Genomic DNA, 12,212 nt, shown 5'->3' on the forward strand with positions numbered 1-12,212 from the left:
GCATTTGCAAGTAGCCAACTTACTCACTTACTTTATTTTCAGTAGTAAACGATTGAAATATAGTGAATTACTGGAAACTTTTATTCAGAAGAAATTCAATCACATCTATCACCTACACTTTTCGACCAACACAATTCAACGCAAACAAAACAAAACAATACTATAAGCACAAAGAAATACAATTGTAAACAACTTAAAGTTTCCGATGGGTGAAAAGCAAAGCAATTTTAGTTTCTCAATGTTGGTGGCAGCCCGGAACAACTAAAAGTTGCTCTAAAGAAGTTATTAGGTAAATAAAGAAAAGATAAAGTAGTTAAATAATTGATCAGGGAACTGTTAGTATCTAAAAGTTGTGCAATTCAGTGTCTTTTTGTGTAAACATACATTCATTTCCCTCAAGCTGTTTCTACCTTAATAACCTTAAAAAAGTAAAAACACTAGATGTCGCCTTCTATGAATTGAAGGTTAAAAATTTTGAGATAACCTTAAAATCTGCTGTCATTCCGACTGTCAGCTGAGAGGCAGCTACCGCAACTCGATTAAAAAAATTTCTTTTCCCAAAGAAATAAATAAATTCCATAAATAAAAACTTAAAAAAATGGGCAAAGTTGTTTCGAAAATGGGGCGGGCCATTAACCGCTTCAATGTCGAGAATCGAGCACATCGTGTCCTGGAGCGTGACAAGCCAACAGCAGCACCTAAATTCGATTCGAACATTCAGGATTTAAAAAGAGCCTTGGAACGTAAGAAGTTTCTTCATTAAATAATTCAATAAAAAACATAATAATTTAAATTATTAATTCTATACAACAACTCTCCTTGACTAGTTGATCCAATGTTGGTTGAAAAACTCAATAAAAAGGATTCACATTTGGATGACCGGTTGAAAAATGTTTATGTAACCTCCGAGGATCGTTACGTAGGTTTTCTTATAAAAACAAAGGACATTCAGTGTGTTTTCAGTTGATTTTGGTTTTTCTTAATTTAAGATTGACTATGATCTAAAGAGACCACAAAGTGATGATCGAACTTTACCGTTGGATAGAAAAATAGTAGAGGACTTCGAATACGGATTCAAAGAACCAGTTCGTGTTACGCCAGGACGATGTACTCTGCGACAAGCCATGAAATTCATTACAGACCATCAAGGTGATCCGAATTTGTGGACACCAAAAAAAATCGCCGCTGACTACAAAATCAAAGAAGAAGTTGTTGGTAAGAGAAATTGTTTGAAATTCTTATTCACGTACATCACATAATAGTGTAGGAGAAGATTTTAGGATTTCACAATGTGTTGAAAATACCTAAATATATAATTTTGATTTTTAATACAAATCAGAAATCGACGATGCGGCTAGATAATTTTAGGATTAACTTTCCAAGATTTGATGGGACTTAGGGTAACACAATGAGTAGGAAAATATATTTTAGATAATGTTTCCAAGGATCTTTTTTACAAAGAATTTACTTACTTAGGTCCTCAGACCTGTTATGTGCGTTAGGACCCCTTAAGGAGCATAGGGCCTCTAGAACGCCTACGCATAGTGTACGGTTTCCGAAGATGTGTTTCAGATGCCTCCATTTTAGCTGAAAGAAAAAAAGAGAAAAACCAATATTCACTGCCAATTTCTTGACAAAGTTATGGAATCCAAATGACGGTTTGGTGAACAATTAAGATTTAACTCATTTCTTTATCAAGTTCTCAGGAGTTATAACTCTGATTTAGATATCAGTTTAAGATAGAAATCCGTTGAAAAAGGCTCTAAAATGTGGGTGTCTATTAGAACTCGGTTTAGCAGTGTTGTTACTTTTTTTAAACTTTATCATTTTGAATCAATTTTAACCCAAAAGAACCTACAATGTGCAATGATAATAATGTTTAAGTGAATTTATTTTGAAAATAGAGATCATTGTGAAAGAGATATTCATATTGTATTTAGGTATTTATACTAGCCTTCAGGCTTCAGTTGATTGTTTATAGTTAAGTGCAAATGTACCTTACATATGTGCCTCTTTAAAGAAGACAAATCATACGTGCATTTTAAAAAATAAATTTTTAACTATCATTCATTTGTTGAATCTTGACAAAAGCCTTCTGGTGGCTGATCGAAACCGAGCACGAAAATTTTAACATTTTAGAAAATCCACCAAAACGAAACCACTAAAGAAGTGTAATTGTTTCTTTTATATAAATTATTCGCATCATTGGAAATTTCGAAGATTTCAGGACATTGTTATCTGAATACGTTTTGGTACTTTCAATAATTAAAAGGATTTACTTTATACAGTCCAACGCTGTTACGGATAATTTAAAATAACACCCATGTACAAAATAATTTCATAAACTCTTACTTACTTACTTAAGGTGGCGCTACAGTTCTGTGTGAACTAGGGCCTCACACAACAAACTTCTCCACCTAGCTCGGTCCCTAGATGTCTCCAGTTTCGCGCTCCAAATTAAGTGAGGTCACTTTCCACTTGTGTGCGCCACCTGATCCGCGGTCTTCCTCTTCTGCGCTGTCCTTTGGGTATACAGCCCGTACAGCTCGTCATTCCATCTTCTTCTCCACTCCCCTTCGATGCATACGGGACCGTAGACCATACGAAGAACTTTTCCCTCCAGGTGCTTTCATCCGCTTTTGTCATAGTGCATGATTTTTCACCGTATAGCAGGGCGGGGATGATCAGGGTCTTATATAGCGACACTTTGGTACTTCGAGAGAGGACCTTGCTCCTCATTTGCTTTCTTAGCCCAAAGAAACAGCAGTTAGCAAGAGTTATTCTTCGTTTGATCTCAGCGCTGGTGTTGTTTTCTGTGTTTACATCGGAACCTAGGTAGACGAAGTCCTTGACTACCTCAAAGGTACGTCTGTCGATTGTGACGTTTTGACCAAAACGTCGGTGTTGTATGTCCTTTCTAGACGACAGCATGTACTTTGTTTTGCCCTCATTATTCGTTAAACCCATTTTTGCCTCCTCTGCCTCAATACTCACAAAAGCCCCATTGACATCACGCTGAGTTCTTCCGATTATGTCAATGTCATCAGCATATGCCAGTAATTGGACAGACTTTTGAAAGATAGTGCCTCTAATGTTGACGTGTGAGCTCTGCACTATTCTTTCAAGCACGATGTTAAAAAAATCGCATGACAGCGCATCACCTTGTCTAAAACCTTTTTTGACATCGAAAGGTTCTGTTAAGTTGTTTCCAACCTTTATGGAGCAGCGTGAATTCTCCATGGTCATCCTGCACAAACGGACGAGTTTGGCAGGGATGCCAAAACTAGACATGGCTCTATACAGCTCGTCCCTGTAGATGCTGTCATTTGGTGCTCTTGAGTTTTTTCCAGGATCTGCCGTAATGTGAATATTTGATCAACTGTGGACTTTCCTGGTCTAAAACCACACTGATAAGGACCTATCAGGTTGTTGACGATGAGCTTTAGACGTCCACATATTACGGAAGATTTTATAGGCGATGTTAAGTAGACTGGTTATTCTATTGTTGGTGCAGTTTAGAGGGTCCCCTTTTTCAGGATCGGGTAAACAATACTGAGGTTCCATTCATCGTGCATGCTTTCTTTCGACCATATCTCACAGAGAAGTTGGTGCATGCTCCTAACCAATTTATCTTCGCTGCTTTAAAGAGCTCAGCATTCAAGCCATCCGCTCCAGCGGCTTTATTAGACTTCAGATTAGGTATGACAGTCTTTACTTCGTCTAAGTCGGGAGGACGGGATTGTTGGCTTTCGTTGTCTATGTTGAATGGATCATCCTGCCTGACATCGGAATTCGGTTCGTCGTCGCCGTTATACAGTCTGCAGAAGTGGTCCTTCCATATCCTCAGCAATGACTGCGGTTCCACTATGATGTTTCCACTTTCGTCTTTGCAGCCTTCGGTTCTTGGTTTATGTACCTGTGAATTTCGTTTCACGTGTTCATAAAATTATCTTCGACCGCACGCTTCTCATGCCCTCTCATTTTCCTTCTGAGAAATGGGCGTTCCTCTCGCCTCTTCTGCTCATAGAGCTCATGGGCAGCTTTCGACCTTTTATGCAGTGCCGCTTTGCGTGAAAATTGTTTAGCTTCATTTACCTGCCGACATTCCTCATCAAACCAGAGGTTCCTTGTTGGTGGCTGTTTGAAACCCAGCACATCAGAGGCAGCTTCTCTGATTGCATTTTGGCAATGTTGCCACTGGTTTTCGATAAATTGTGTTGGTGGCAGAGAACTTCGAGAGAGGTTACTTGTAACTCGGTCGGAAAAGGATTTGGCGATCTCTGGCGATTGTAGCCGTTCGACGTTGTATCTTCTCCCAGCACCTCCCTGTCTTGCCTTGGGTCTGGAAATCCGAAGTGCTACCTTGGCTACAACGAGGTAGTGGTCCGAGTCAATGTTAGCTCCTCGGAAAGTTCGTACATCCATAATGCTGGAAGCGTGTCTGGCGTCGATCGCAATATGCTCAATCTGGTTGACTGTCGATTTATCTGGAGAACTCCAAATCCCTTTGTGGATGTTGAGGTGTGTAAAACGCGTACTGGCTACCATGACGTTTCGTCCCCCAGCAAAATCTATGACCCTGAATCCGTTGTCGAAATCGTGTTTAGTTTGCGTTAAATGTCATAAATACGAATAATTTGTCATACAATTTAAGGTTCAATTCTGTAGAAAAAATTGAGAACATTTGTCCTTCCTGGTCATCAGGTTAATTTTCCTTAAAACAACTCAAGGCTTTTCTACCTTACCAGATAGTGTCATGCCTTACCGAGTTCTTGAACTTGAAATGTTTCTATGACACCATTCTTTTTTCGTACTCCAACTGTGGCGAGAGTTCTTAAAGATCTAAACATTCAAAAATCAAAAGTCCGGATGGTATCCCCGCTATTATTCTGAAGAGGTGTTCTTTCACGCAAAACCACTGCGCAGGCAGTATTCATCTGGACTCGTTCAGAGCAGTTGGAAAATTGCATTTGGTCAGCCAATTCGAAAAAAAGGCGCAAATTATTGACCGATAGCACTAACGTCCCATCTTTCTAAGGTCATGCAAACGCTGATTAATTATCAGCTTAAAAAATGTCTTGAGGAACGGAAGCTTCTTAATGACCGGCAATACTGCTTTCGTAGCAATAGGTCCACTGGTGAACTCATGGTTCATTTCACCGAACAGTGGAACAAATCTTTACATCGTTTTGAAGAGAAAGTAAGATTATTGCACTTGATATTTCAAAGGCATTTTATGAAGTCTGGAATCTTGCTCTTTTAACGAAAATGCGTGCTTTTCTTATCGACGAATCTCTTCTTCGTTGTATTAGAAATTTTCTTTCGAACCGTTCAATACAAGTTGTTTTGGACGGATTCAAGTTTGAAACCCATAAAATAAATGCTGGTGTTCCCCAGGGCTCCGTTTTGTCTCCGATACTTTTCCTCATTTTTATAAATGATCTCCTGTCTGCTACTTCTAATCCAATATATTGTTCCGCTGACGATAGCACTCTTAGCTATTCATATTCGTTTCCAGACTCACAACCCTCCCCTTCGGATGTGAAACTGCAACGGAAAAATATGATTAGCTCATTAAATTCAGACCTACACAGCATTGTACAATGGGAAATAAAAAATCGTGTGGAATTTAATGCTTCGAAAACGCAATGCTGTCTTGTATCGTTAAATCGTCGCCACTATCTATGAGTGGCACTTTCATCAACGAAACGGGAAATCTCGACATCCTCGGAATGTGCATTAGCAAGCAACTTTTGTGGAGCAATCACATACGCGATGTCGCCACAATGCCGCAAGATGTCTAGGGTTTTTGAGACGATGCAAGGAATTTTGCTCTCCGTCCGATCTGGCTACAATCTACAAAACCTATATACACCCGAAACTTGAATATAACTCTCATCTTTGGGCTGGTGGTCCAGTAACTTATTTAAGCCTCTTGGACAGTATTCAAAGAAGAGCTTTTAAATTAATTTGTGATATGAACATGATCAACTCGTTTACGTCACTTGAACCTCCAGTGAAATAGCCAGTTGCGTTCCTCCCCTTAAGCAATTTAAAGTTAATAGCCGTGCTTCTAGGAATGCCCATCAGTTTACCCTTGAGCCCAATTTCGGCCGTACTATGCAGTACAGAGATTCATTTTTTACCCGTACTACGCGAATGTGGAACGCCTTGACACGCTCTATCTTTCCCTATCATTGCAATGTTTAGATCACACTGTGTCTTTGGCTTATTAAAGGTATATAAAACCCTTTTAGTGCTCCCTAATTATATAAACAAAAAAAAAAAACACAGATCTTGAACTTAGATAAGAGTGACCCCGAAGTTAAACTTATAATTGCGTAACCGAAACAAAGGAAGAGAGAATTTTTAAATACTGTTTCAATCGTTAATTGGTTGTCCAAAAAATGTAGGACCACATGTTATGGTTTTAATCCTGATTTTATGACTTACTGGATGATCCTAGGTTATTTACGATAAGTGATTCGTTTTTGAATTACTAAATAAATGATAAGAATCGAGATTTGCTTTCAACTTGTTAAGGAAAGATCTCAGAGCCACTCCTGGTTTTTTCGCTGCTATTAGTCTTTGATTCGCCGTATTTAACGTCATCATCATAATCAGGTCCGCTAATGGACAGAGTACTAAAAGCAACGCGAGCTTTATTTATTCTGCTTTTTACGTCCAGATCCGTACCACCATTTGCTAATACAATACTTTTGAGGTTATTAAATTGTTCGACCTCTTCAACAATCGTGTCATGCAGAATAATACGATATTGTGTTGGGGGACCTATTAGCATTATTTTTGTCTTTTTGCTATTTATTTTAAGAACGCACGATTCTCCTTTCACCCGTAAAGTTTGACACATCTCGTTCAGCCCACTGATGTTATTTGCCATGAGACATATATCGTCGGCATAGTCTAAATGGCTTAGCCTTTCAAACGCTCTCCATTGAATACCTTGCCTCTCAGTTCTACCGACTGACGCTGGCCGTCAAAACATTATCTATCGCCAGCAGAAAAAGAATTGGCGATAAAACATCCCCTTGTCTCACACCCTGACTCAATTCGAAAAAGTCGGATATGCGGATTATGCAACACGAAACACCTTGATTGTTGTAGGACTCCTTTATAATGGAAACAATTTTTGGCGAAATTCCTCATCTTCATATTCTTTCTCGGTTAACTCCATCACCTTTTTTTGGCACCTTAACAATCACTCCATCCTTCCATTCCCTGGATAGGTTTCGTTTTCCCAAACAGTTTGTATAAGCAGATGGAAGATACTAGCTGCTGTGGCGGGATCAGCTTTCAGGAATTCCGCTGGTACTCCGTCAAGCCCGGTTGCTTTGTTGTTTTTGAGGAGATTATCGCTGTTTCAATTTCCGCTACTGAAGGGGGTTCGATATCAATACCCCTACAGGATCTGCGTATCTCTTTAAGTTGGGGCACTTTAGCACTCTGTTCAACAGGGTCCTCATTTAACAGGGCACCAAAGTGATCCTTCCAGCTGCGAAGTTGATCTTCAATTGATACCAATAGCGTCCCATCCACATCCATTACTGGATGATTGTTGTTGCTTTTTTTCCCGACAACTTCTTTGGCTATTTGGTACAACTCTCTGATATCTCCTCTTCTTGCAGCGTTTTCAGCATTATCAGCGAGTCCATCTATTCTCACCCTTCTGTCACGTCTCACACAACGATAGACCATCTTGTGTGCAATCCGATATTCGTTTCGCAATTCAGCCTTTCGTTGAGCGTCTGTCTCGGCGTTTATTTGCAGCCTCAACGATATACGAAGCTCGATTTTTTCCCAGGTGTCTTGGGATATCAAAGAGTCACTAACTCTCGTACGCCTAGGTACAGTCTCGGATCCAGCCTCCATAAAAACACTTTTAATTTCACCCCACATCTCGTCAACATCTGAGTCAACACTCACATTTAATGACGAAGCTCTGTAGTTAAGGATGTTGATATAGCTACGACTTATGTTGGGATCACTTAAAGCATTCCTATTGAATTTTGGATTTCTCGCTGCATTCCGCGATTGTCTTAATGCAGCCGCGGTTTTTAATTTGAAACTCATGACAACCAAATGATGGTCGCTTCCCACATTGGCATTTCTTATATTTTGGACATCGCACATAGACTTCCTCCATCGCTGCTAAATCATGATGTGATCAATTTGATTTTCGGTATGACTATCTGGGTGCACCCATGTGATTTTGTTGCACGTCTTATGTTTAAATACAGTCCCACCAATTACAGGACGATTTGCGTTAAAAAAGTCGACAAGCATGTCACCATTCTCATTACGTGACCCCAAGCCATTTTTTCCCATAATTCGTTCCAGACCGTAATTGTCTGCACCGACTTGAGCGTTGAGGTCTCCCATGACGATTATGATATCGGCTATCGGAACACTGCTGTAAACCGAGTTAAGATGAGTGTAGAACGCGGTTTTGTCTTCTTCGGTCGCTTCATTTGTGGGGGCATAACACTGAACCATTGTGATGTTGCGAATTTTTGCAGTCATTATTCTTTCATATATAGGCGCCCAGGAAATAAGACTGCACCTAGCTACTTCGTTCAACATAATCCCAACACCACGCAGCCTTTGGCCACCCTCTCTTTCATCCTCTCCGGAATACAGCATTCTCGTTTGTCCAGAGTCAGATCTGTATTCAGCTCTTCCTCTCCACTTTGTTTCACTAATGCCCAGGATACTGATCTTAAGACGAAACTAGCTGTTTGTATCTTCCTTCGCCATACAAGGATCGAACGTTCCAAGCTCTGATTTTTGTACGTATATCATAGCAAAAGTATCCATTGCATTTCTTGAAAGACTTCTACTAATTGTTGACGATTCATTTATTGTTATGGCGTCTTGATTAACGCTGTTGCATGAAAGATGCCCCACCCCCAAATCCGATGTGTGGCCAAAGCTGTAGAAGGATTCTCCATAAAAAGATTACCTCTTGGGAACTCGTTTCCAATTGTTGTCATATTTCATGTAACAGCATATACCCTTCCACCATGGTGTTTTCCGAGATAAGATTAATAACATACATAAGCTCAGATTCGACAGGCACACCCGCCCTTTGTATGGTCGAATACATAACCGATTGAGGCCACTATGAGAAAATAGACGCCTTTTGTAACCACCCACTCTGGAATACAGACGTTGGCCATCTTAAAAAGCTCATCCGCCACCAGACTTCCATGCCGTTGACCGCAAACTGTAGTTCCTCTGCCTTTAGGGAGATTTTCTTCAACCCAGGGACAAGTCAGTGCCCCGTCGAGCAAAGCTTATTCCAGCAGTTGTTCGGTCCCCTTGGGCGTTAACGTTACCCGCTCTCTACCGCGAGGAGTTGCACATAGGGATCTTCCTTTAATTGAGCCTAGGGCCACCGAAGTAGCGTTACCTAGAGCTCTCCAGTACTTTAATCTCCTTAATGTTAAATATAAGAAATTTATTCGTTATTTGTTTTAAATTGTATCCTTTTTTGTTGGTTTCAGAGAAAATTGTGAGTCATTTCATGAGCTTCCAAATCTACATACCAGACATCAACAGCAAAGACAACATTCTAATTCAGGCTAAGACAAAACTAATTGATGAAAACAAAGAAAAGCAAAAGGAAAAAGACAAAGATAAAGAACAAACGTGAATGTAATTATCTCAGCTCAATCACAAAACAAAAGGATGTATGCTATTACTTAGTTTTTAAGTAGCGAAAAGAATTTTAATTTAAAGTAAAGAAAAACATATTAAAAGTTGTTACCGAGGTAATTAAGTCTTTTTTTTTTTTAAATTTTTCTTTTAATATTACAATTTGTATAAAAATTATGATTAAACAACCACATTGGGTGGACAATTATACAGATTTAAACATTTATCTTCGGATACGGATACGACTTTGTCGTTAGCCAAACTGTACTTGACGCCCCACACTTGGTCACTGTGTTCGGAGAAGGTGTGTAGACATTTTCGTTCTGCAAAGTCCCAGATTTTCACTGTGGTATCGCTCGAGGAAGAGGCGAAATGTTTTCCATCTTCAGAGAAGGATACACACAGCACCCAGGAGGCGTGACCAGAGAGAGTTCCAGCGACGTCAGAATGAGCACTACAAGGCGAAATGTTAATTCGATGTGAGAATTTTAATTTTGTGTCAGACTTACACATCATAGAGTTTCATGTGACCATCGTCGGAGGCAGTGAGAAGCATCTCGGAGTTTGGTGAGAAGCAAAGACTCCGCACGGACATTGCGTGTCCCTCCAAAGTTTGTACAACTTTGCCAGCTGCTACGTCGAAGATTGTGATAATACCGTCAATAGCTCCACTGGCGATGTATTTCCCATCGGGGCTCTTAAAAGAATTAAGCTTTATTCCTCTATTACCTCGGGAGTTGTAGAATATACTTACATAAGCGATGCTGAGATTGAATTTGCCGTTCTGGGGATCCAGTACTTGCTCTGCCTTCCCCGTCTCGACGCTGTACATTGAAATTTTGCCTTCATTTGATCCTGATATCACGAATTTATTGCAAGGCGAGAAGGCAACTGTCCAAAGGTCAACGGGACCCAGAGCGATTTTATTCTTTTGCTGCCCCGACTTTGAGTCCCAGAAACAGAGACTTGAATCCAGAGAACTACTTGCAATTGCTAATAAATCAAAAGAATAATATATAATTTACAGGGTTCATGGTTGGCTTTTTGTTAAACTTTACTTTGTCCATCGGAGCTCACAGCCACTGACATTACTCCAAGAGAATGACCAGTCAATTGATGACGAACGCTAAGTGTATTATCATCTCGAATGTCCCATATTTTGACCAAATCGTCTAGTCCCCCAGTAACGATGAAGTCTTTGAATTCTGATGGTCCACGGGCGGGTGCATCACCCTCATCTGTTGTATTACCATCGGTTTGGCTGGCATTCTCTATTTGTGTCCTGCCCCAAGAGCAAGACCAGATACCATCTTCATGAGCTGCCTCTTCTTTGTGAAGGAGTGAAAACTAAAAAATAACAAAGGCATAGATTTGTAAGTTTTATGAGACGAGAAATGATGTTGGTGGGAAAATTTACCATTTTTGTAGGTGTTTAATTTTTGGAGTTTTTGAATTAAAACAAATACACTTATTTTATTAAAAAATAAAACAAAATAATCTTTTTAATCACCGGTTTGAGGTTATAAAATGACAGCAACCAAGAAGTGTCAAAACGTAGAAATGTCAAAATACACTGCACCACATCGAGTCTCGCTTAGAATGAAATCAGGGGTGGCAAATAGTAACAAATTTCAAAATTTAAAAAAAAAAACTAGAAATCAATGAAAAATATGTCAAAAGTTTCTTTTTTAAATAAATTCAAGACTGTTGCGAAAATATGGAGACATTATTAGATACTGAATTAAAACAATCTTCTGAGTTAATTTTAGAAGGTATAACCAGAATATCTTAATACTTAAGTTTATTTTATTTCATTGAATATGTCTAATAGAAATATCCACTACAATTTTAAAAACAAAATATTATGGCCCGTCTATGAACCTTTTGAAAACATTTAATACCTTGGAACCAAATTATTTGGATATATTAAACGATAAGGAGGAGAACAATTGGTTGGACATATATCTGGATTTTGTTGTTTCTGTGTTAGCTAAAACTGCCGAATCAGTTCGAGATATGAACTTCACCAACTGTCAAATTGCAGCTATTTTTGAAATATTTTATAGTTGTTTTTGTTATTTGGCTTTTTTTTCAAAAATTAATCTGAGTAGGTTTTTGAAGTATTTCCGTCAAACATTGCTTCTTTATACAGTGACTGATTTACCCGAATGTTTAAGAATTTTTAACGCTATTCAGGCCTTTGATGTAGCAAAATTATTTCATCAACAAGTTGTTATGAAATTCAATATTTTAAAAAATAAATTAGTTGAATAAAGGATAAAATAAATCACCAATATTTTCTTAACTCTGAATCTTATGATTCATGTAGATCCTTACATGAAAAAAGAAATTGGTTATTAAAGATGGTTCTTCTAAACCATCAGCTTAATGTCATTAATACCCATTCAGACTTTGACATTCTGTAGGTTGAAGGTAAATTATGTAGAATTCAAACTTGATTTTTGTATTTTATTAATTTTATCAGTTTTGATAATACTATATGTCCTTAGTTTCTTGAAAAAAAAACACCTTCACCG

General features: G+C 38.8%; 2 protein-coding genes across 2 annotated transcripts; one reads left to right on the plus strand and one right to left on the minus strand.

The window, feature by feature from the left end:
* The first annotated feature begins 508 nt into the window (after positions 1–508).
* Positions 509–9,795, plus strand: LOC129942135 (protein NDUFAF4 homolog). The gene is made up of 4 exons (XM_056050943.1): positions 509–743; positions 828–919; positions 990–1,215; positions 9,525–9,795. The coding sequence occupies exons 1-4, from the start codon at positions 599–601 to the stop codon at positions 9,671–9,673; spliced, it is 612 nt and encodes a 203-aa protein (XP_055906918.1). The 5' UTR covers positions 509–598; the 3' UTR covers positions 9,674–9,795.
* LOC129942134 (SKI8 subunit of superkiller complex protein) lies at positions 9,774–11,248 on the minus strand. The gene is made up of 5 exons (XM_056050941.1): positions 11,093–11,248; positions 10,734–11,022; positions 10,430–10,668; positions 10,185–10,372; positions 9,774–10,129 (listed from the first exon to the last, which is right to left on the minus strand). The coding sequence occupies exons 1-5, from the start codon at positions 11,093–11,095 to the stop codon at positions 9,856–9,858; spliced, it is 993 nt and encodes a 330-aa protein (XP_055906916.1). The 5' UTR covers positions 11,096–11,248; the 3' UTR covers positions 9,774–9,855.
* Positions 11,249–12,212: the final 964 nt, after the last annotated feature.

This window comes from Eupeodes corollae, chromosome 1 (assembly GCF_945859685.1).
Source record: "Eupeodes corollae chromosome 1, idEupCoro1.1, whole genome shotgun sequence".
In the NCBI taxonomy this organism is placed as follows: Eukaryota; Metazoa; Arthropoda; class Insecta; order Diptera; family Syrphidae; genus Eupeodes; species Eupeodes corollae.